Here is a 23,680-nt window from a genome sequence, read left to right on the forward strand (position 1 = left end):
TTTTCATTTTCTATATCTCTTTCCTTTTTTTTTTTTGTTTTGGATTTCTAAGAAGTAAATTTTCTATTAATATATATATATATATATATATATATATATATTGTATAACTTTTTTTCTGTCTGTGATTGCTATATACAATTGCTTTCATACTAATCCCCGTTCAATATATTTTATGATCAAAACGAATGCATTCTCTTCAATGCCGTCCCTTATAACAAGAATGGAAAACTGTAATTGTACTTCGCGTTTTTAATTTCAGACGGCATGTTTGAAAGTAGACGATGTCAAAACTTTATAAGTGACGTGTTACCCCCAAAAGGACGGACTATTTTGACTTCAAATATTAGGCAAATATTTTCAATGTTGCTTGTAAAAGACTTGAATAAATTTTTTTAGAATATCTAAAAAAAAAAAAATATGCAAGACAGAAAAGCTGGTGAGACGTTCCCGTTTAAATAATTTTTGCTTTGTTAGAAATCTGAGTTTTCTAAGATTCTCACTCACTATGTCAACTGAAAACTTTGTCAAATTTCATGGGAAAATCTTCAAAGGCTTCACAAGTTATGCTTCTTTGCTTTGTTTATTTGATTACATTACTCTGCAGTGATATACCGGTGCATGGATTCTTCGAGACCACTTCATCAGAAATTCAGTTCAAATCATTCTGCCCATTCTGCTCGCTATTCAGCTGCTTCAGATCTGTAAATAACTTCTCTCTCTCTGTCTATCTATCTATCTATCTATCTATCTCTCTCTCTCTCTCTCTCTCTCTGTCTATCTATCTATCTATCTACACATCTATCTATCTATCTCTCTTTCTCTCTTTCTTTTTCTCCCTTTCTTCCTCTCTTTCTCTTTCTCTCTTTCTTTCTTTCTGAATCACAAAAAGCACAGATAATGATGTGAAATTGAACAAATACCAATTCATGGTTTCGACGAACCCCGAGCAAATTTAAATGACAAAGTCTTCCTACATTTCGAATCCAATGCCGTTGGATTGATTTCATATGATATGTTAATTGATCAAACGATTTCGTTTTCTTTTCTTTTTTGCAATAACGTTTTAAATATCTCTCGTTGGAGCAGCCATAAATTTTTATCAAATGATTATCTCCTATAAGTTGGATATTATTATTGCAAGGATTGTTTTGAAATTTTCCATTTTTATTGATTTGCGTTAATAAACAACAAAACATATTTTCAATTCGATCTCAATTTATATACATATGTACAAGTTATAGGTATTTTTTTGGGCACATGGTAAACATCGACATAAATAATAAAATTAACATAAAATGTATGTGATGGGCGGTAGTAAATGGTCTCTATCGGTTAACTTAGTAACGAATGTGACTGTGAATCTACATATATATATATATATATATACATATAAGGATTCAAGATAACCGTGACTCAATTGATCATTAAAGTCCAATAAAAATGCTAATTAACGGACATTAGTTTACGAATGCGGGCGGACGTGTAAATGTTAAAAATGTTAAACATTTATCATATTATTCTAATTGTTGTTGCGCATACGAAATGTTGTGCATATGTATGAAATGATAAATTTAATGTAACCTTTTTCTTGGGCGCTAGACGTAACGCAAAAGACCGAAAGAAATCTAAACATTTTATTATTGTTCATAATGTTTAAGTGAATTTAAAAACAAAAAAAAAAATAAATCCAACAATCAAACAAACAAATAAACGAAACACCCATTAAAGCAGCAATTGTTTTAAGTGCTTAAGCTCGCATATATTAAATGATTTAACCACATTTTTTGGTTTTATTTATTTATTTTTTATTATTATTTTTTTTTTTTTCATTATTATTATTATTATTATTAAATCGTGCATATAGTAAATAGTTCTTTTAATCGTCGCTGACGGGCTGAATATATGGCTTTTCGCGCACGAGTATGATCGGTAGCTTGATTACTGGTTTTCTTATTTCACGACTATTTAATTGCAGAGTTGAAGCGATTGCAATAGAAGGAAAAGAACAAGAAAAAAAAACAGAAAAAAAAAATAGAAAAAATAAAAAAAATACTCTATCAGCAAGCCAAGCGTCACACAAGTCTGCACAGCCCAAAAACAAGGTGTTTTGATTTTGCGCTTTTGCTAGCTTGACAAAGAACTTGCAATTTTTTGCATATTACATTTACTGGCCCACGGTACTATAAACAAGACTTTACTATATGCATATTTATATACCGTTTGTAACAGTTGAATATATAATTACGACGGCGACCGTTAAATAGAATATGTAAACTTAATCTTTGGTTCTGTCTTTGGTATGTTCTTCAAAACAACAACAAAATTGAAAAAGAATACGATCAGGATATCTTTTGGATAAAAAAAAATTCCGATACCCATTAAAATAGAATTCAAAAATTTATCTTTAAAGTTGGAACACACATAACCATAACACATTGTTGATACAATTGCAATTTGAAAATACTTCCCGTGTGAATGGCATTTAAGCTTATACCCGATTTACATTTCCGGTTTTGATTAAGTAAAAAAAAAAAAACCCCAAAAAAAAAATGTGTTTTTTTTTTTGTTAATTTTTAATCAATTGTCTCTCAAAAGCTGGGTGTCAACATTCGGATACACGGAATATAAATTTTTTCTTGGGTTTTTTTTTTTTTTTTTAATATTATTTTTTTATAGTTTTTTGTTCTGATACATATTAGCTTAATTAAGAGTAATGAGGCTGGTGTTCTTAGCAGAACATAAAATGCTTAGATTCGCTTAGATTTGTATTTCTGCTTTAACAGTTTATGTCCATATTTGAATATATGAGAAAAAATTTTATTTATTTTTTTTTAATTACGTTGAAATGAAAACCACTTCAATCAATTTAATTTCAAGGACATGTTAATGGCCTAAATGATTGTATATAAAATATATATATATATATATATATATGTGTATATAAAAAAGCATCAATTTTACTTTTAATTATTCTAATTAAATACAGGCTGGCACTTTCTATACCTCGCATTAACGGTGAATATAGCAATTGCCTTATGTATAATGTCAATTATACTGAACTAAATGAAAAGGGTGTACGTGTAGCTGATCCATCTTGGCCGACAATAGCTTGCCGCCATGGCTGGTCTTATAATACATCAGAAATTCCTTATAGTACAGTGGCAACCGAAGGTGATTGGGTTTGTGATAAGGCAGCCTATCCCACCTATGCTCAGTCGATATTCTTTTTGGGTGCTATATGCGGTGGTCTGCTTTTCGGTTGGGTGGCTGATAAATTCGGACGCATACCATCGTTAATTGGCTGTAATTTGGTGGGTTTCGCAGCTGGTGTAACCACAGCATTTGTTACAAATTTCTGGCAATTTGCTTTAATGAGATTTTTTGTTGGATTCGCATTTGATAATTGCTTTACCATGATGTACATACTAGGTAAGTACAACAAAATAATAATTTTATATACAATAATACAGAGTGAGTCCATTACGCTGCACAACTACGAGATATATTGCATTTTTGTTTTTTTTTTTTTTTTTTTTTTTTTTTGCACAAGTGTCGAACCTTGTAAATGTATTCCATGACACCAACTACGAGCTAACTCGTAATGGCTCTTTTCATTCTCATAGTACTATAAATATCATTTCAATCTAATATACCTGTAACTTAAAATTACTATATATACATAATGGGAATAGCACCTTGGTACGGTGTTCACCAAAACACTTGGATTCTCGCATACAAAATTACTTAAAAACTTTAAAGTATGAGGACTACCAGAAAGTTTTGTCCGTTCCGGTTACAAAAAGTTTTAACAAGGATGCGCGCATTCATTTGACGCATATTTAACTCTCTCTTTGTATCGCTGAATGTATACATACCGAGCTGGCAAGCTCGAGCTAAAACGAAGATAATTCATGTTAGTTCGTATTAAGTGAATCGCTATTGATAGAGTTCGTTGACGCCAGTGTACTTTGTTCAAATTCCAACAACGAAAAAATGCTACAAAAGTGATTTCGTCTTTTCTAATAAGCCACACTCTGAGCGACCAAGTTAGACAAAAATACTTTCCTGACAAAATCGGAGATTGCGCAAAAGACTTAGTCCAGATCGACAAATCATTTCGGACGATAAACGGAAAATAGAATTTTGTTTCATTTTAGAAACAGACAGAGCTTTGCGGTACGCCCATTATACAAAGACAAACCAGAAGTGTAATAGTAATCGAAAAACAATTCTTTTTTCTCTTCATCATCCTCACCACACGACTAAATCTTGAAATTTTCCAGCCAAAACGACGAAACAAACCAAAAATTTTCGGAAAATACGACTCAAAACCTAGTGACTATAGAAGCTTTCTTTTTGAAAAATTGTTGTTCGAACAATCGTTTACAATTTTTTTTTTTTTTTTCCGCAAAAAGATCGACAGAAAAACGGCCATAGAGCCATCCGTAGATAATCTTGATTTGAAGCTGCCGTCAATAATTCAAACCAAATCGATGAAAATTGAAAAAGCTAGCGAAATGGCGAGCTTAAGAAACATGATTTTGAACGAGAAACTCATTCAAAATTTTTGACCTTTAAAGTTTTAATATAATCCGCATCATAACATCAGTTTAATGGCTTTGAACACTTGTGTGAGCGTGGCGTGATTGTGCCTGCGACTATGTTCTGCAAATGTTCTGCTCCCACCGGCGAGCGTAAGAAGACATGACGTTCATACCAAAAATTCACAAGTGCAATTTAAACTACACTTACAAAGGAAGTAACGATGCTGGAGAATGGATTTTTCCTACTATGAAGTATAGCTTATTAGGAGGTTGAAGGATAAAGGGACTTTTAGGCTTTTTCGATAGCTTAGTTTTGCGAGCTGTGGCTTTTACGTGTTTTATTATACCATATGTCCTTTGCGGCATAGGATATATTAAGTTTGTGCGTATGTATGTAACATCTAAAAAGAGTGTAAAAAAGGGTTAACCTTTCGAATCTTGTCGAACGGTTCGACATCATTTTCTAAATCGACTTAAGTAACTCCGTCCGTCCGTCCGTCCGTCCGTCTGTCCATGCATTTTTATGTTCATAAACGCGTCATATGAAAAAAGGTTGCAATTACCAAAAGTCGCCATATAAGAGTCGCCATGACAGCTATGCTTTCACAAAGAAGAAAACTATATCGATATAGACGCAGTTTAAATATAGTAACTTAATTATAGTTTAAAATTTATTTCAAAATTAAAGTAAATTTTCTGCATAATTTTAATATATCTCGGCATCTATTCTCATACCGCAGTCGCCTGTCATTTATGTACCGATTGCTGCAGACAGTCAAAACACAATATATATACAATCACGATTCCCGTGCCGAATCGAATGCGTCATTTATACATTTTCACCTCTTGTAATGAAAATCGTATATCAAAACTAACTTTACGTGCATTCGTTCGATCCCTTTCATATTTTTAAAAATTATTTTTGATAAATAAATTTCTATTAAAAAGGCAAACATTTGTCGTACATGTAATGTTGGCAATGAACAGCATTATAGTGAGCAACTCAAACTAATTACTAACGATGGTTGAAGCTATGACTTTCTTCATAAATATCTATAGACTTCGATTTAATGTCATTTAATCTCTTTTTTGTCGCTTTTTTGTCGACTTTAAATATTCAATTTTTCGATTTTCCGGGATATACTGTATATATACATATATATATATATATATCTATCTTTAATAGAAAAACATCGATTTTGGATTTGAAACAGTTTTAATTATCGTTTTGTTTATACGAGTTTTGATTTAATAAAATTATTAAAGTTTTCAAAATTTCTTATTTATTTTTGTTTTTTTATTTTTTTTTCATTTTTATTTTTTAGTTTTAGAATATGTTGGTCCACATTATAGAACTTTTGTTGCGAATATGTCAATAGCTATATTCTTTACACTGGCTTCCTGTATGCTACCTTGGATAGCTTATTATTTAGGCAATTGGCAATTGTTTGCATTGGTTACTTCGGCACCTTTGATTTTGGCAATTTTCACTCCATTCTTGATACCGGAATCTGCAAGGTAGGCTCTTTATTTTAATTTTAAACCGATTTTCAATTCAAATTTTTCATTTATTTATTTTTTGTTGATCATATTTTATTTTTTAGATGGCTTGTATCTCAAGGTAAAGTTGATAAAGCTGTTTCTATACTGAAGAGATTGGAAAAGATGAATGGCAAGCATATACCCTCAGAAACCTATCAAATTTTTGCTGATAATTGTATAAAATTGCGTCAAGAGGATAATAAGCAAGACTCTTATTCTGTTTTGGATTTATTTAAGACGCCACGTTTAAGACGTACAACTCTTCTATTGATCGCTATTTGGATGTCAATATCTTTAGTATTCGATGGTCATGTACGTAACGTTGGCTCGTTAGGTTTGGATATCTTTTTCACCTTTACAGTCGCTTGTTTTACGGAATTTCCAGCTGATACAGTATTAACATTGATTTTGGATAAATTTGGACGTCGTTGGCTAGCTTGCAGCAGCATGGTTTTAAGTGGTGTATTTAGTCTTTTAGCTACTATAGTTCCTTTAGGTCTCTACTCGGCTAGCTTGGCAATTGTTGGACGTTTCTTTGTTAACATTTCGTATAATATCGGTTTGCAATATGCAGCTGAAATTTTACCCACTGTTGTTCGAGCCCAAGGTGTGGCCTTCATACATATTATGGGTTATGTCGCGACAATAATAGCACCATTTGTGGTATACTTGGCAAATATATCACCGATGTTGCCTTTGATCATACTCGGCTTATTGGGTATAGCTGGTGGGCTGCTTTCACTACTTTTGCCGGAAACTTTAGATCACGACTTGCCTCAGACATTAGGCGATGGTGAAGAATTCGGTCGAGGTCAAAGTATATGGGATTTCCCCTGTTTGGCTAAGAAAATAGATGAAGTTGACGATATGGAACAGAGACCCCAATATTTTGTACGTTCGACACAAAATGGTGCATCATTAAGAGCTTCGACCCGGGGTGAATTAAGATCAAGCATATTACAGAGATCAATTAAATCGCGTTATTCATCCAAATTGTAGTTACAATAATTATGCCTAAGCGTAAACATATGTACATGTACATATATATATATATATATATATATAAATGATTTTTGTAAAAAACGTCTGACCTCGCTGCCTCAAGGTTAGTTACTCTAGTAAATCACATCCGTTAAAATATAATATTATATGTTCCCAATGCACACAGCTGTTTGAACTCCAGCACGTACATACATTTAGGCTCACGTTTACTTATCTTTTTACACATAATTATAATTTTACTATTACTTTTGGTTTTATTTAAGTTTTTTTTTTTTTCCTTTTAATTATAATTAGCATCTATTGTTTCTTTATATCTAGACACGTATATGTTAAGAACAAATTAATTTTTTATTTGTTATTGCTTTTTTTTTTTTTTTTATATTATTTTTTTTTTTTTTTTTTTTTTTTAGGATTGTACAACCCTCTTAATACATGTTTAACCAATAGTATATATACGTTTGGTTCCGTTCATATGTACAATTGTGATATTAGCTTTAATTGTTATAAAACGTATTTAATTAAAATAAATTAAAAAAAAAAAAAAAAAACTTTTCATGGAAAAATATATAAAAAAATAACTCATTTAGATATATAGCTAAAAAAAAAGGGACCGCTGGTATTATTCCAATCATATGATGCAATCACAGGAGAAACTTAATATTTTGTTTTGCGTGTAACGCGGTTCAGGTATGAGATCCAGGAATTTTAACTGTTTACAATTCGTGAGAAAAATTTAGACAATGAAACGTTCAACGAACGTTAAGCTTTAGTCAAATTTTTTTATCTTTCAATTTCTGCTTAACACATATCTCATGTTTGTTCACTAAAAGCGATTTGGAGATAAAAAAAAAATAATAAAAAAAAAAAACAATTTATTATTAATCGCTTTTATCTCCCATTATATCACTTTAAGAGCTTTCATCAACTAAATGTTTTTCGAGTCCCCGATCCCTAATATTATGATCGACAGTGCTCTTATAAACAGTGTAAATAACGTGTAAATTAGTTTTAAAGGCTCAACTTATCAAAATGTAAAAAATTGAAAAAAATAGATTTGACACTCCGCTTAACGCTCTAAATGAAAGTTATGCAACTTCAATTTAACAAAAAAAACAAAAAAAAATCCGAGCTTCCGAGGAGAAAGCTTTAGTTTTGTCACCAAAGGTAACGAAATATTGAATCGATCTAAATACTTCAACTTTTTTTCGAGATCGTTTTCCAAACATCAAACAAACAAAAAATCAAGGTAGCGAGACAAATTAAGATTAAGACGATTTGAGATGACGTAAAAATTTAATGCTTAACAGAAGTCCTTAGAAGTAAAGTGAAATTTTTTTCTTTATTTTTGCGATCAGGAAAATGTTTACAATAAACATAAGGACCCAAAGGACAGACAGACATGTTTAAATCGATTTAAAATTTAATGCTCTTCTCTCGTAAGCGTCCTTCTCGAGGTTTTAGACGCTTTGTGCAAAATGAATATACCCCTCGTCCTTCGTGTGATAGATATAAAAAGCAATTAAAAGCAGCTTTCTACCCAAACTTAACACAGTAAATAATACTAAAAAAAAAAAAAAAAAATTAAAAAAGAAAACTGCGTACAGTTTCAAGTATTGTGTATATAAAAATTGAATATTCAAAGAAACGCTTTTAACCAAATAAACGTTTTGTTTGTATGGTACGGAAGCTTTGATTGAGTAAAAGCATCACAGAGCATTACATCGACAGGTACGATAAGCATAAATGAAACAAGTTTTAGTTTTGTTTTGTTCGCAAATCCATGCATATTATTGAACGCAAAGTCTCGAGCATTTCGTCATATAAAAAAATGTCATTTTATATATTGATATTTTTAATTATTTGTTGTTGCTGTTTTCGTTATATTGAATTACAAAAACATCGACAGGTGCTAAAATGTTTTTATTATGCACAATTAAATCAAATAAAATTTTGATGTATCTCGATCAATTTAATTATAGCCTTTATTATGGTCGGACGATGATCGACACTTTAATGAAACGTTAACAGCTATAATGCGACCACGTGTTGTTGGTAGCGTTGGTCACAAAGAAGTACGACATTTTATTGCAAAGTAAGCTTTTTTTTTTTTTTTTTTTTTTTTTTTTTTGTATTCGTCGTCAGTTATCTCTTCTTGATAATTTAATTTCACAATTTTTTCCAATAGCGAATTAAAAGAACTTGGTTTTCATGTCGAAACTGATGAGTTCTCGCAAATTGTTCCCGTATTAGGTAATCTCACATTCGTTAATCTATTGGGCATTATAAATCCGGAAGCGTCGGACTTTTTAGCTTTAGCCTGCCACTATGATAGTAAATATTTTCCTGATATTCCTAATTTTATTGGTGCAACCGACTCAGCCGTTCCTTGCGCTACATTATTGAATACAGCGAAAACTTTAAACTCATATCTTTTAACCGACTTTAAAAATCGCCAAGATCTTGGCTTAATGGTAAGTATAACACCTGACAATAGTCACTAGAATAAATATGTACAATTGAAAGGGATACAGAGGAAGAATGTAAAGTAAATTGCAATTGCAATTCAATTCCAGTAAATTCCGAATTCTTGTCCAATGCCCTTACATATATAAAATTGAGCGCGCTGAATACAGAAAAATAATATCTGAAGAGAATTTTTTTTTTTTTTTTTTTTTTTTGTGAACAGGTAGCAATCATTTAAACGACATTTTGTTTTTTAAACATAAAAGACAAAATTTTAAATTTATAATTTTTACCAACAAAAAGAGTATAACGTTAGATGAATCTATGGTTTGTCCGAATTGCTTATCTGACGGTTTCTATTGTCGAAAATATACATAAATGTTCCATAGCGATTCTTAAGACAATTTTGAATATTTAATGTAAATTATTACGGAAGAAATTGCGGGCAACAGCGATCTTTCATCCGATGACTATCACTTAGTTGACTTTGGCGTAAATGCTTCTGTTCTAAAGTCGAAAATAATTAGACGATTAAACACTCTTTAGTATAGTGCTCTATATGCTCATGTTGATGATCAGCTGAATCAAGACCTGCCCCTTTAAAAAACAAGCCAAGTGAAACGGCAACTTAACGTACTTCAAAAATTATACGTTATTTTTGCACCACTTTATTCAGATAGGTATATCGTTCTCAACGTGTTTTGGATGCGTTTGGGAAATGCGTTTAATTAAATTTCTAATGAAAAATCCCCAACATTTTGCATTTCATTAACAAAACATTAATAATGTTTTGGATCTGAAATGAAAGGCATTAAGAAAAGAATAATTAACAGAACTAAACCCAGCTTGAATAATATGCTCTCTCTCTCTCTCTCTCTCTCTCTCTGTTTGTGTGTGAAAATCATGAACGAACGACCGATTATAAGTTTCGTGTTTAGTCGATATTTTTGTATAACACGGATCTTGGATCCACATAGATTACTATGCAAAATATTTGAAAAATTACAATTTATTTGCTTCAGTTCATATCAAATACACACTAGTCGTAAGTAAAATTAAATTTTATTAAATTTCTACAATTCATTAATTGTAGTTAATTTTCTTCGATGGCGAAGAAGCTTTTCTATCTTGGTCAAAAGCTGATTCCATCTATGGATCGAAACATTTAGCTCGCAAATTGTCTATATCTCCAGATGATTTTACTAAGCGACACATTGATCGTATCGTAAGTTATTTTTCGTGAACATTTTGTATACATTTTCCCCATGAACGCTTTCTTCTTTTATTGAAATTTCTTTTTAGGAAGTTTTAATTCTTTTAGATCTTCTCGGAACCGCGTCTCAAAAATTCTATAGCTTTTATCAAAATACAGACACTTTATTGGAAGAATTAAGCAATATCGAAAGAAACCTAATGAAAAGCAGACAACTAGAAGGTCATAATTATATGTTTTTTTCGCGTCGTATACAGAATATGATAGAAGACGATCATCTACCATTTCTAGACGAAGGTAACTTAAACTATTAAATTTTAATGAAAATGAAAATCGATTTCAAATTAACTTTTATTTTTATTATTAAAATACAGATGTTCCAATATTGCATTTAATACCCGTGCCATTCCCTAAATATTGGCATACAGCTAAAGATGATGCTGACAGTTTACACTGGCCTACTATACGAAATTTTAATAAGATATTTCGCATCTTTATCTATGAGTATATGAAAAATCACAAAGAAAATGTTAACTTCCGTCTTATGTAATAAAACATTCAATAAGGCTTTTATTTTTTTGGGCGCAATATCTAGTGAGCGATTAATATAAATAGAAGTTTGATTTGACTTGTTTCTCGTTGCTTGCTAACTTGTCAACTAAGTAAAGATGTCCAAACATATCATATATCGTTCACTTAACTTCAGTGTTACTACGATTGCCCAATATGCTGTATTCACACAGAAGAGACACTTTATAATAAAGAACGCATTTATCCAGTTTTGCATAATTATTGCAATCTTTTAATAGTATTACTCGTAAGTTATTGGTTGTTGGGCTTAATTTCGCGTTTTAGGTGAAGCAAGGATTGAAATGGCAATTCATTCTTGTAGACAAAACTTTAAGTTATAATCTTTATTTCATCAAATGGACAAATGGTGGACAAGAAGACAGACATTTTAAACTGGATTCCGTTATTCATGTTTCTTCGATGCATATTTCCATATATTATAAAAAATTTATGCCTATTCGAACACGGTACAAGTGGTTAAATTTAAGGAATTCTTCAAAAAAACAAACAATCTATTAAATAAATGCGAAACGATATTTCACAAAACTATTTAAATTATATGTGAGTGAGATATTTTTCAGAACTAAGTCAAAAATTTTCACATTTAACTATTTTCTGTGTAAAAAATTTAACAGTCAATCGGTTACCGAGAGTGAAACTCTCGATGTACTGCAAAGCCCATTTGCCACATAACATGCACTTTATGACGACAAACACAAGTTGAAAATAAAAATATCGGAAATCGGAAATATATTAGTGTCCTGGAATTTAATATGTGTTTTGATAACAAACAAATCAAGTTAAATAGTAAATAAAGATTTATATGGAAATCCGTACACACTTTTCGTATATTAACAGAAGTGTTGAGAAAATTACTTACTATTTACTTATTTAAGAAAAATTATAAGAAATGAATACAAACTTTAATAAATTAGCCTCGATAATGTCTTAGTAAAAATGAGGCGTTAAATTTTTATAAAATATACTGTGCCTTCAAAGTGTGATAAATGTATTTTAACGTCTCTTACGTCCAAATGATTTTTTACCAACAGCCTTTTGCCCTCGGCCGCCTTTAGGTTTTTTGGCAGCAAACTGACGATTACCTTTTCGCTTTCCACCCTTTTTGCTTTTTGTTTTTCCCCCTGCCGCTTTCACAATGCTTTCACGTCTGAGAAACAAATAATTAATTATTGCTTCAATTTTACGCGGCTTTTCAAGTACTTACTCAATTCGGTTCTCTTGCTTTTGCAAAGAAACAGCTTTCTCAATATCTACTTTGGGTTTTTTGTTAAGCACACTTTTAATTAAATCTAAATTAGCCTCGCTTTCTGGTTGATCACTAATGTGCGAGGCTTTGCGCTTCGCACCCGGTATTAATTCTTTTACACCAATACCACGCGCCTCCTTTTCGTTGCGTAATTTTTCTTGGAATTTTCCAACCGAAGCTGTAGATGATTTCGCAACTGTTGCAGCCGTTAAGAAGTTACTGGAAGAAGCGACTTCTGCGCCGAAATAACCACTACGCGGGACTTGGTCTTTTTTAGCTCTTACAATATTTTTCATACGTTTTATTTCATTTTTAGCCACTTTTTCGTTGCGTAAATCAATTTTCTCTTGAAACATATCAGTCATTGGGTCTGCATTTTGCGGCACCTCCAAAACCCATTCTTTTTGCTTTTCTGATTCCGAACGTTTGAAACCGTAAGTTGGCACCCATTTCTTAAAAACAAAAAATATTAATAATATGTTTTTCAACACTTGATAATGAGCATATTACATCTAACACTTCATCGTAGACTTTCTTATCCTTCTTCTTTTTGGTTAAACCCTTTTCCTTGGCGAATTTCTCCCATTTTGTAAGCGGTTTTGGACCTGGTACTTTGCGTAAACGAGGCAATATTGTAGTAGGTGGCGGTAATTTGGCTACAATACATTCATCTACTCGCTCGGTCGGTAACTGCCAAATATCATTTATCAGAAGCTGGGTGTTATCGCGTGTAAGTTGTAAAAGGTATGTTGCACGGTTTTCTCTGTAATGTAAAATAAGTTCCAAAAATCGAGTATTTGTTACAATTCTTTTGTTATTATTTTCTTACTTTAATTCTTGTTCATTTAAATCATTTGGATCTGATATCAACATCATTCCGACATCGACACGGCATTCTAGATGCTTTTCTACAGTTATCGGTTTATATTTTTCTAAATCTTTCTGGTGTTTCTCTAAGATTTCTTTAACTACATCCATATTAAAATAAAATAAACTTAACGCGAAATTCCTTAGATTACGAATTTAAAAAAAAAAGAAGCCAAATATTGTACTATGAAGATTCACTATATTAACACGTGCAAATGCTTATATTCATAAAGACAGGATTGTTCAACACAAGTTTGTGGGTAGTAATCATTTAAATAGACGACAATGAAGTGGGCGACAATCGCCAACAAAATCTAATCGTTGCAAACTTACTGGCAATTGTCATTAAATGCTCCATCCCAGTTATATCAAGTCTGGCAACAGTAAAATAAATAGCAATAGCTGAAAACAAATTTGCATTAGTATTGAGTATAAACCAAGCGAGTTCACCACAAAAATCTCTTTTAGAGTTGCGTTTGTAGAAAAACAAAAGAAAAATATAAAATAAATACAATTTTTCAAAAAATTAAAAAAAAAAAATAAAGTGTGTTCAATCTTACATAAGTGATTTATGCAGAATTATGTATGCCCCCCCAGATCCTTGGCTGATGGCACCATGCCGAAGTTCGGGCGATCTCCTAAAAAAAAAAATTCAACGAAATCAATTGCAAGAACAGTAACATTGACGTAAAAAGGTTAGTATTACATTATCTAGTATTTCGAAAATCCAACTACAGTTTTCGAACACTTCTCTAGATCGCTGGCGTATTCTATAGGAAGAGCGAAGGAGCTGCTACAGCCTAAGGAAGCAGGGAAGAATTGCAAACGTTTGTTTGGCGCTATACAACATTTGCATCCACTAAAAAGTGGGAGGAGACCATTTGAATTCTCCAGCGCTCCAGGCGAGCTATGAAAATGATGCTGTTGATGCTTGTATGGAGGCACCATAATTGAAACAGTTGGTTGAACCAATTAGAGAACTGCTGAAAAGAAATTTATAAGCTTAACAATATTAAAAATATAAGTAATTTTTAAATTTGTAACTCGCACATAAATTTACATAAAAATTTAATTAATATCTATAGTAAAATTTTCTGTATACTGGATCTTCTTTTCATTTCTTCATATATGACCATAAAAGAACAAAAAGTAGGCAAACGGGAATGGAAGAAAAAATGTAATATAATAATGAAGAAGACATCATTTATTTGAATTAATCAGTAATAATATATTATAAAAGAACTGTTAACATTTATTTTTATGGAAAATTTGTAAAAAAAAGAGTTTATAATAATAGTCGTAATAAAAAATTTGAGGGAAAGTATTGGAAAGCGGGAGACGATGATACCTATTTAGCCTCTTAACGATAAGCAACTTTCTTCTAAAATAAATCAGACGATAATCGTGCGTTTAGATGATTAGCCCGTTGTTTAGTGTGCAGATTAATGAATATTGATCCCCTATTCCTATTCCCACTTTTATATGCTTTTCTGTACGTTGAGGAATAATAGGCTCATTTACATCTAGCAACACAGGAATTTTTTCGCGTAAGACGATTTTAAAGAAGAGTAATATGATGCAAACTGTGAACAAGTTTTTTCTTTCCACTTCTAGTTTCTCTCGATAAAGTTTATTAGAAATGTAAACGTTAATAAATTCAAAGTTATCTACATATTGCATATATGTGAACTTAAAATTGCATATTAAATATTTTACTCATTAGTTAATTTTGAAGTATTACTTTGACATGTAGACCAGATAACATACCTGTCTAATGGTATCAATTCACTTGGTTTTAAATTTGAGAATACAAAAAACAAGAGATTATCTTAGTTGATTTAGGATCGTTCACTGTCTTTATTTGTAATCCTCTAATATATTGAAACGAAATATTTGTTTAGAAAAAGTTTAATATTTAAGTTAAAATGCAATGGGAGTTCCACGGTAATCGTGGGGAAGTGCTCTTATATTTCGGTGTATATTTAATATACCTGATTTATGGTTTATGTGTTTTAATCGGAAGCCGGCAACGAATTCTAAATGTAGCAAAATTTGAATTTTCCACTGGCTGGCCTATTTTTAAAAGCCATAGAGATGATACAAACGATGAACTGGAAAACTTCACGCAATACATCAGCATTAACTGGTACTGGTATCTTATGCACGCCTGTTTGAGTACAATCATCAGAAGGCGATATGCCCATCTTCAACCCGTGGTTCATGCTGTGACTTGTGGTTTAGTTTTAATGAAAACAATGCACTTGGCATCAACAACCACATTTATGTTATTGCTGTCATCATTTTATGCGGCTTCTAAGAATGAATCCAAGAAATTAATATGGTTCCTATCAGCAACGTGGATGGCTGCTATACATTTAATAAAAAGTAGTGAGTATTTCTATACATTGGATTATACAGAATACTTTACACTGATACAATTATTGTCATGGACTGTTTTACGTGGTTGCAGCTTCAGTTTGCAACGAATTAAAACAAGCAAATCGTGCCCTAGAAAAGATTTGCAGAACTTATATTCCTTAAAGAACTTTTTGGGCTACACCTTATATTTTCCTTGCTTGATTTATGGCCCTTTCATGGGTTATCAACGTTATAATAGAATAACGCCAAAAAGAAACGAACGCAATGACTGGAAGTTACTTATTTGGGAGTTGCTGCGTGCCTTATCGTGGTGGTTCCTGTTACAAACTGCATCCCATTATCTTTATCTGCATTACATGGCCCGAGATCTAATGGCTGTTAAAGCAGTGGATACTGTATTTGGTTTGCATGCTATTGGATATTTTATGGGCCAGTTTTTCTTTTTATTTTATATTGTTACATATGGATTAGGCATAGCCTTTGCTCGTTACGATGGTTTTGATCCTCCAAATAAACCTCGTTGCATTGGGCGCATACATTTCTATTCAGACATGTGGAAATGTTTTGACGAAGGTCTCTATGAATTTTTGTTCACTCACATATACGCTGAATTATGCGAAAAACATTCTCCAGTATTACAGAAACTATTTGCTACGGCTTCCACTTTCTCTTTCGTCTTTGTTTGGCATGGTTGTCATGTTTTCGTTTTAATATGGAGCATTTTAAACTTTGCGTGTTTGGTAGGAGAGAAAGTCTTTAAATATTTGATATCTTGCCCAAGTTATGAAAACTTTGTCAATTCAAAGCTAAAATTGCAAGCAAATGGCCTGCAGCGTTTAAATGCTGCATTAGCGACACAAGTTTTTATTCCAGCTGCATTTTCGAATGTATTTTTTATAAGCGGCCAGGATGTGGGAGAATATCTAATCAAAGGAGCTTACACCAACGGCTGGTGGAATTATACCATGTTAACATTTTGTAGCTATTGTTTCTTTCAATGTTCACAAGTATTATTGCAAATAAAGTAAAGAATTGAAGTATTTTATGCAAAAGAGAACTTCGAGTTTTTCTAACAAGCTGGGGTGAAACGAAATAAAATTTTGTGCGCTTAACAGGCTTTTCAGGACAGCAGAAGTATTTTAATATGCTTCGTGGGGATTGTCCAGTCGTGTTAATCTTTATCTAAACAAGCAAAGATGGACATATAAGCCACAAATCTATTGGCTTAGTCCATCTCCCTTCAATATACCAAAAAAAAAAAAAAAACAAGCAAAGAAAAACACAAATTTTTTAACAACTAAAAATGCAAACCGTGGCCTCCGATGGTGTTATGAAATTTAACCGAATTTTAGAAACTAGAAAAAAATTTCCAGAATTTCAAAATATGATTTGAAATATGGTGTACGTGCTTCTGTTCGTTCGCTTAAATAAAAAAGCATACGAGTTGCCAGTCCCAAGCAAAGCGTGGCCGAAGTTCATCGCTTTGAAAAGCTGTACTGTTCAAAAGTTGTTCTGCTAAGTTTGTTAGTGTGGTTTAGTTTAATGGGACAATCGAAAAGTCCCTATTGCCCTAATTATTTTCTTCAAAATTAGAATATGCAGTGCGTGCGGTTTTATTATGTTTGTTTACTTAGAAAAGAAGCCACTTGGTTTGTCTATCTCGTCGAGTCTAGCAAATTCTTTGCGACCTGGAAACGTTGCAAAGTATGCAACCTTTAATTGTGTTCGACTTGGCAGTTTTTGAATCTTCACATTTTTCTATCAATAAAAATCCTAATGAATAAAAAGCAACTCTGCACGTTTTCTCATTTTAACCTTAAATCAGCAAACGCAGCCAACTTCAACTTTTCGCTTACTTGCTGACGCCATGATGCTTCCTATTTCTTTTTTGCCATATCGGTTGCAGAGGAAAGGTGAGCACATCTTTTATTAAGTTTGACTTCGTGGAATTTAAATTGCCCAAATTCTTCTAATGAGGAACTAAGCAAGCGGAAGAGTTTTTGAAGACTATTATTCACTACCCTATACTGAAGATGAATTTAATAAATTCAGTTTTAAAACGCGATAGCCTTTTCGATCAAGAGTGAACGCATTGTTTTATGTTACAGACTTGAGCTATGGCTACCACTTCACCTCATCTAAATTGGTTGATAATCCGTAATAACAACGCCTACTTGCTGAAGAAACGTGATGTAAAGAAGCCTTTCAGCACAGTAAGTATTGTAAAATATCGTATAGAAACAAATAAATGCCAGTGATGTTCTGTAAAATTCACAATGATATTTGATCAACCACGTGATAGAAATACAATTTATACTACTGAGCTTGAGAACAACTTCTATATATGGAATGTTGTATATATCTAAACAGGGCGACTTATACAATTTCATTCTACATAGGAACCCAACAATTTAACCAATGTGAGTTGTTACCGATACAGTGGTCTCGTGCACAAGAAAACCTTGGGTATTGTACCAGCGGCCGATAAGAAAGGATTTACGGTGGTTATGAAAAAGGGAAAGTATGCCCAACGTCCAGCTAAAAATACTGTGAAAGTTACTATGAAGGCCGGTCCTAGAAGATCATTAAAGAAATTGAGAAACTTGTTAATTGGAAACAAATACCGCAAGGATCTAACACAGGTTAGTGTTTATAAAAAGCGCTTCAGTTGAAGATTATTAGTTGCAGTGATGATACGAAAGTTTTTAGCTACACACCAAGATCTCTGAATTATCCTGCGTTGAAAATTCTCGACTGATACATTTTAAATGTCAATTTTTGACAGTCGTTTTTAGGACTATTTATCTAAATTCCTCTCTTTTTTTTCTCTCTTTTGCAGGCTGCCTTGCGTCGAGCTTCTGCGGTTTTGCGTTCACAGAAATTACCCCAGGTTAAGAAAACCAAATCTACTTGAACTATATACAATGAATAAAACTAGAAACCAAAAGCAGTTCTGAGATGGCCTTTCCTCTTTTTTCTTTAATACGATTGGAATCTGTAGTCCAATTTGAAATGTGATATTTACTTCCTCATATTATATTTGACATGAATCTGGACGTTTATTCATAAAAAAATTGGAAAAATTGCGTTACAGAAAATTCGTACAGGTTTTCGAGTGACATTTTCTTAAACACCAGCTATTACAGAATCCTTTCCACTTATTCAATACAAATTCATATGTGCAGACAGAAATTGGCTATAAGCGACTCATCGTTTCGCCATCTTATAACTACAATCGAGGTGCAATCTTAGTGCAAAATTTTTTTTTGTTCTGGGTAGAGGTTTTAGTAGAATTCTCTTCCGCAATCTCAAAATTTAAAAAAAAAAGGAAAATTGACAAAATACTACTATTAGTTTGTTGAAGATCATTGTAGAGATCTGCAAACTATAGAGGATGTTCGTATAAAATTTGGCTTACCCAGGTCCTTTTGAAGATTCTTTGTAGAGCAAGGAATTTCTTTAGCGTTTGAATTTTTTTTCTGCCAAATCGTTTTCAATCATTTCATCGGCGTTTTTTTACACCAGTAAGCAGAAAACAGTCGCAGTTTTTGAATTTACTTCAACTAACATTCATTCACAATGTAACTGATTTATATGAAAACTTTAAACATTTTTCGTGCGTTGTTACTTTTCTGCTGGATTTCATTTTAAGATGTATTTCCTGAATACATGTGCCGTAGCCCAATGTTTAGATAGGATACGGAAAACTAAAGCCACTCTTATTATAAACTAGATTTGTTCGCCGGGGATCAAAGATATATTTCTTAAGAAACAAAAACTATTTGAAATAAAAATATACTTCAATCTCAAAATAAAAAATATGAGAAAAAAGTGTACATACAGTATATTTCACAAGTCTAGATAAATGTGAAAAACTAGCCAGCATTTGCACAAAATGTAATTTAAACAAAAATAGATTCAGCATGAACCACAAATAAAGTTAAATGTTGATGACAATTAGAAATTGAAAATAATTATCATAATATTTTGCCTTTAATAACAATAATAGAAAATATATGAATGGTAGAAATCGGGAAGAATAATTATAATAAAAATTTGATGGCAATAACTAAGCAGATATGTAGAAAAAGAATAGTGATTCTTCAAAACGAACGCCAATTTGTGTTTAGGGAAATAGTTCACGTCAAAATAGCAAAAGCAAAAACAGTCAAGCACAGAAAAATCAAAAGTTGCATCGTTTGTGCGCTTACATATATTTTCTTAACCAAACGCATGCACAACAGCACACTGGTATGTGCTTTAGCGCGAAAAAACTCACGCCCAGGTCTATTCGAAACGCATCCTATCGCCTACCGATGTTCATAGTGTATAGCTTTACGCATACTTGTTGTATAAACTTCAGTAAGTGTTCTCATATCTGTTCTTTACTCTCTATCTCTCTTACGGTCTTCTATATCGTTTGTTTGTACCGGATGTTATAGCTATTACTTGATAATTTTGATTCGCAAATATTGTCAACAAAAAGGTCCATCTTATAATATATAATGGTTTTGCTTATATCGAGGACAAAGAAATGACAAGATAGGCTAAGAAAGGTTTGGAAAAAAGAGAAAACGAAATGTAATAATTTAATGTCATCAATAAGAGCACTAGCGGTGTTAATTACCAGCCATTTAGTTTAGTCTCTTCTACTCTTCTTGCCTGTACGGCCACATTTTCAGCCGATAAGAAAAATTTTATATGAAATCCTCGAAACCTTTAGCAAGCAAGCTTAAGGGATCTTGAACTCTGCAAACATGCGAAATCACTGTACAATCCATAAGCCATAATGTTGTCACAAAAGATTAGCCCTTTACGATTCTGCTTAACAGTGGCGGAGAACCTTTTGTAAAAATCTCTGATTTTCAAATCAAGTGTCCATAACCAGCCGGCGGGTGACGTAGGTTTTAAGGTTTTGAATCCTTCAATTTACTACAGCCACTTAACGGCTTTCTATAAATTTAAAACTTATATACTTATATACTCCTGAATTTAAATTCAAATTTTCATCCGTTATGTATAGTTAACGTATATACACGCCGAAGCTATTTCTCTTAGTCTTTTTCGTCAGTGCAAAATAGTAAGCCTCAGTAGATTCAAGTTCCATGAACTTTCAAAGCTGGCAGACTATCTGGGAAGCAAATGTTTTTGGTCGCTCAGGTCATAGCGATAATCTTAACAATTTTGAACACGGGAATTATTAAAAAGATGCATTTTTTTATTACAAACAACGAAATACGTGGCAGTAAAACAGTAGATTCAAGAGTTGGCAAGCTGCGACAAAATTATCATTTATAATAACACAAATTTGAAAAATATATATGTACATGAGAAAGTAGTAATCAAAGTAATATGTGTATTCGATTAAGGAGAATATAGAGGATGTATGGTCAGTTCTTTGAAATGAATGAAATATATATAAAAAATGGGACCACTACGATAATTTTCAGTTTCCTAAACAATTAATAACACCTATGATAACAAATCACTTCTTCTGTTGTGTTTTAGTTAAGGTCAGAATCAGTTGCATTCGCCTAACGCTTAATTGACGGGGTATCTGTACCTTCACGGTAAGCATGTAATCAACTATGCCACCCCTTGATTTGATATCTTTAACTGCTGATTTAAATTCCGTATCGCGTTCCAGTTTCAAGTTTAAGATTTCATAGATACCGCGAACCTTAAATGTGCTACCTAATATTGCTTTCGAAATGGTTATGTGCTTGTCAGTAAAAATATTATACTCTACACGCGCGTAATAGTCACTTTCTTTTACTTGGATGCGATAATTAAGTAGTTGCTTGATTCTCAGATTCTCGACCGACATTATATCACCTGATTTAATACCTGCTGGTATTTGTACGGCAACTTTGTATTTGTATCTAAAACAATGCATATCGCACTGTTTGCGATTTTCCACAACACAGATCGCAATTAATCAAATACATATGCGTGACCGTTTTGTTTATTATCTGAACGGTCGCATTGAATCTGCGGCATAGTTCCAAGTTAGGGCGTTCGGCTGCCCACTGCAATTTATCACTACACAATGGCCATTGCTTTAAAAACTTCAAATACGATTACCTTCTTTGAGCCACGTACAGCTTCGAGAAATGCCTACTCTAATTTTTGGATCAACCTCGGAAATTTTTCAAGAAAGTCTACAAAAAAATAACAAGTAAAGTAAAAATTTAATTTTCAAATTTTTCTTTGAGAAGCAACCTTTCATTCATTACTTGCAATCAAGAAAAGTTTTTGGCAGTATTGGAGAAAATTTTTCGTAAGTGTGTTGTCATATTTGAATCTTAGTGCATTAATTTCGTATATGTCATAATATAACATATATATATATATATATATTTTTTTTTTTTTTCCATTTTGAAAATCAACTAAGATTATTTGAGCTCAGTTTTCTTGTCAGCGTGCATTATATAGATGTATGAATAAAAATCAAATTTTCGGCAGCAATTATTGAAATTTTTTGTGAGTATGAATAATGAAAGATGTGGTTAGATTAAATTATATCTTTATGTCTTACGTTCCTTGTTCGCAGATGGGAAAAAAATTACCGAGCATTGTGGTTGGAATAGATTTCGGCAATGATTGCTTCGTTAACTGAGGTGCAGACTTAACCATTTCTTTTTTTGGCGACGAGTGGCTTCATCAAAAAGGCATCAATAGGCATTCAAAATATCTTGGAAACGTTTCGAAATTGATACTTGGTGCCTACATGTGCTCTCGTCAGGATGATGATTTTTTGCTAATGCGCAATATGCGGCCTTAATTTGCGACGTTATCGCATCCCTTGGACACGCACTGAAGCTTGTAATAGTTGCCTTTAGAAAAATCCGCCCTTCCATTCGTTTCAGCCACCAATGGACTTCGAAGTTTTCTTGCACGCGTTTCGTTTCTCGTTGACAATCCCGATAATAATGGGTCTGTTTTTGAGTTTTAAATTGATAGACGTACGATGTCTTACGACAATTTATAAAACTTTGCAATAATAACGAAGCCTGTATTGGCTTCAATAGGCTTTTCATTGCAATTTAACGTTTGGAATCGTTTAGTTTAATTGCAAAATTACTGTAAATCTGTTGATAAATCAATTTATTAGGAAGAGATCGTTTTTTGTTCGAATTATGGCTTTTGGGGTAGTAATTATTTTATAAATACATATATATATATATATATACATGTCCATGTATATTATAAATATAATGTAATTGTAATGTACATAATAAATTTTACGCGTTTCAATTACACAGAAAATAAAAAAAAAATAAAAAAAATAAAAGTAAAAGTAAAAAAATAAAGTTTTCAATTCAAGTCCAAATTGATTTTTATTTCAAAAACTATTTTTATAATGGTACTATATATTTATTATAACCGTTCGAAGATTCGGGGTGTGCTGATTTTAATGTATAACCGAAATACTCATTATACTGGATTCTAAATTAAATTGGAAACACCGGAACCGTTTCGTCATGGTCGATCATTCATCCATTTTCTTTTATTGAAAGTTTTAGCATTGTAAGAGGTGAGGCGAGGTGTAGCATTATCGTTAATCGTATCTTTACTTATTAATCACTCACTTATGCTAAGTTTACATTTATTTACATTTCTAGGCAGGCAATGTTAATCTAGCCTATAACCTAGTTAAGATAACCTCTTTTAGTGAAATATTAATAATAATCTTTAACTTTAATTATCTAAATTATCTATTTTGCTTAATTTTTATTTTTATTTATAAGACACTGATTAGATAAATACAAGACACTGACCAGAGTTCAGTTCAGACGCAAAGAGAGAGAGGGGAAACAAGTAAATAAACA

At 32.1% G+C, this 23,680-nt stretch overlaps 6 protein-coding genes across 6 annotated transcripts in view; 4 read left to right on the forward strand and 2 right to left on the reverse strand.

Moving 5' to 3' along the window:
- Positions 1-7,637, forward strand: part of LOC119645171 (organic cation transporter protein-like) — a 10,631-nt gene extending 2,994 nt beyond the window's left edge. Inside the window, exons 2-4 of the mRNA XM_038045149.1 lie at positions 2,988-3,430; positions 5,871-6,063; positions 6,150-7,637. Coding sequence (XP_037901077.1) covers positions 2,988-3,430; positions 5,871-6,063; positions 6,150-7,086 — 1,573 coding nt within the window. The 3' untranslated portion in view covers positions 7,087-7,637. The remainder of the gene's footprint in view (positions 1-2,987; positions 3,431-5,870; positions 6,064-6,149) is intronic.
- Positions 7,638-8,709: 1,072 nt separating this feature from the next.
- LOC119645173 (glutaminyl-peptide cyclotransferase-like) lies at positions 8,710-11,963 on the forward strand. The gene is made up of 6 exons (XM_038045151.1): positions 8,710-8,995; positions 9,069-9,181; positions 9,275-9,560; positions 10,646-10,777; positions 10,855-11,062; positions 11,140-11,963. Exons 1-6 carry the CDS (start codon positions 8,870-8,872, stop codon positions 11,313-11,315), a joined length of 1,041 nt encoding a protein of 346 aa, XP_037901079.1. The 5' UTR covers positions 8,710-8,869; the 3' UTR covers positions 11,316-11,963.
- A 92-nt stretch (positions 11,964-12,055) lies between these two features.
- Positions 12,056-14,263, reverse strand: LOC119645172 (ribosome biogenesis regulatory protein homolog). The gene is made up of 6 exons (XM_038045150.1): positions 14,176-14,263; positions 14,030-14,107; positions 13,432-13,930; positions 13,113-13,365; positions 12,561-13,054; positions 12,056-12,503 (listed from the first exon to the last, which is right to left on the reverse strand). The coding sequence occupies exons 3-6, from the start codon at positions 13,578-13,580 to the stop codon at positions 12,350-12,352; spliced, it is 1,050 nt and encodes a 349-aa protein (XP_037901078.1). The 5' UTR covers positions 13,581-13,930; positions 14,030-14,107; positions 14,176-14,263; the 3' UTR covers positions 12,056-12,349.
- Positions 14,264-15,719: 1,456 nt separating this feature from the next.
- On the forward strand, positions 15,720-16,876 carry LOC119632363 (protein-cysteine N-palmitoyltransferase Rasp). The gene is made up of 2 exons (XM_038025227.1): positions 15,720-15,857; positions 15,940-16,876. The coding sequence occupies exons 1-2, from the start codon at positions 15,808-15,810 to the stop codon at positions 16,874-16,876; spliced, it is 987 nt and encodes a 328-aa protein (XP_037881155.1). The 5' UTR covers positions 15,720-15,807.
- An 804-nt stretch (positions 16,877-17,680) lies between these two features.
- On the forward strand, positions 17,681-18,798 carry LOC119631771 (60S ribosomal protein L28). Its single transcript, XM_038024266.1, has 4 exons — positions 17,681-17,761; positions 17,957-18,061; positions 18,248-18,490; positions 18,688-18,798. Exons 2-4 carry the CDS (start codon positions 17,966-17,968, stop codon positions 18,760-18,762), a joined length of 414 nt encoding a protein of 137 aa, XP_037880194.1. The 5' UTR covers positions 17,681-17,761; positions 17,957-17,965; the 3' UTR covers positions 18,763-18,798.
- Positions 18,799-19,835: 1,037 nt separating this feature from the next.
- LOC119631772 (protein tumorous imaginal discs, mitochondrial-like) lies at positions 19,836-22,122 on the reverse strand. Its single transcript, XM_038024267.1, has one exon. It carries the CDS (start codon positions 21,742-21,744, stop codon positions 21,334-21,336), a length of 411 nt encoding a protein of 136 aa, XP_037880195.1. The 5' UTR covers positions 21,745-22,122; the 3' UTR covers positions 19,836-21,333.
- Between the last annotated feature and the right edge of the window lie 1,558 nt (positions 22,123-23,680).

This window comes from Glossina fuscipes, unplaced genomic scaffold, assembly GCF_014805625.2.
Source record: "Glossina fuscipes isolate IAEA_lab_2018 unplaced genomic scaffold, Yale_Gfus_2 1, whole genome shotgun sequence".
NCBI lineage: Eukaryota > Metazoa > Arthropoda > Insecta > Diptera > Glossinidae > Glossina > Glossina fuscipes.

What these genes read in the sequence shown, in the direction of transcription:
- LOC119631771 (XM_038024266.1), top strand. Translation starts at nt 17,966, where the DNA reads ATGGCTACCACTTCACCTCATCTAAATTGGTTGATAATCCGTAATAAC. An exon ending in TAAAGAAGCCTTTCAGCACA is followed by an intron (nt 18,062 to 18,247) that starts GTAAGTATTGTA and finishes CATTCTACATAG; the next exon opens with GAACCCAACAATTTAACCAA. An exon ending in ACCGCAAGGATCTAACACAG is followed by an intron (nt 18,491 to 18,687) that starts GTTAGTGTTTAT and finishes TCTCTTTTGCAG; the next exon opens with GCTGCCTTGCGTCGAGCTTC.
- LOC119632363 (XM_038025227.1), top strand. Translation starts at nt 15,808, where the DNA reads ATGGTTCCTATCAGCAACGTGGATGGCTGCTATACATTTAATAAAAAG. An exon ending in TATACATTTAATAAAAAGTA is followed by an intron (nt 15,858 to 15,939) that starts GTGAGTATTTCT and finishes ACGTGGTTGCAG; the next exon opens with CTTCAGTTTGCAACGAATTA.
- LOC119645173 (XM_038045151.1), top strand. Translation starts at nt 8,870, where the DNA reads ATGCATATTATTGAACGCAAAGTCTCGAGCATTTCGTCATATAAAAAA. An exon ending in GTACGACATTTTATTGCAAA is followed by an intron (nt 9,182 to 9,274) that starts GTAAGCTTTTTT and finishes TTTTTCCAATAG; the next exon opens with CGAATTAAAAGAACTTGGTT. An exon ending in AGCGACACATTGATCGTATC is followed by an intron (nt 10,778 to 10,854) that starts GTAAGTTATTTT and finishes ATTTCTTTTTAG; the next exon opens with GAAGTTTTAATTCTTTTAGA.
- LOC119645172 (XM_038045150.1), bottom strand. Translation starts at nt 13,580, where the DNA reads ATGGATGTAGTTAAAGAAATCTTAGAGAAACACCAGAAAGATTTAGAA. An exon ending in TTAAATGAACAAGAATTAAA is followed by an intron (nt 13,366 to 13,431) that starts GTAAGAAAATAA and finishes TTTACATTACAG; the next exon opens with AGAAAACCGTGCAACATACC. An exon ending in TCTACGATGAAGTGTTAGAT is followed by an intron (nt 13,055 to 13,112) that starts GTAATATGCTCA and finishes TTTGTTTTTAAG; the next exon opens with AAATGGGTGCCAACTTACGG.
- LOC119631772 (XM_038024267.1), bottom strand. Translation starts at nt 21,744, where the DNA reads ATGCATTGTTTTAGATACAAATACAAAGTTGCCGTACAAATACCAGCA.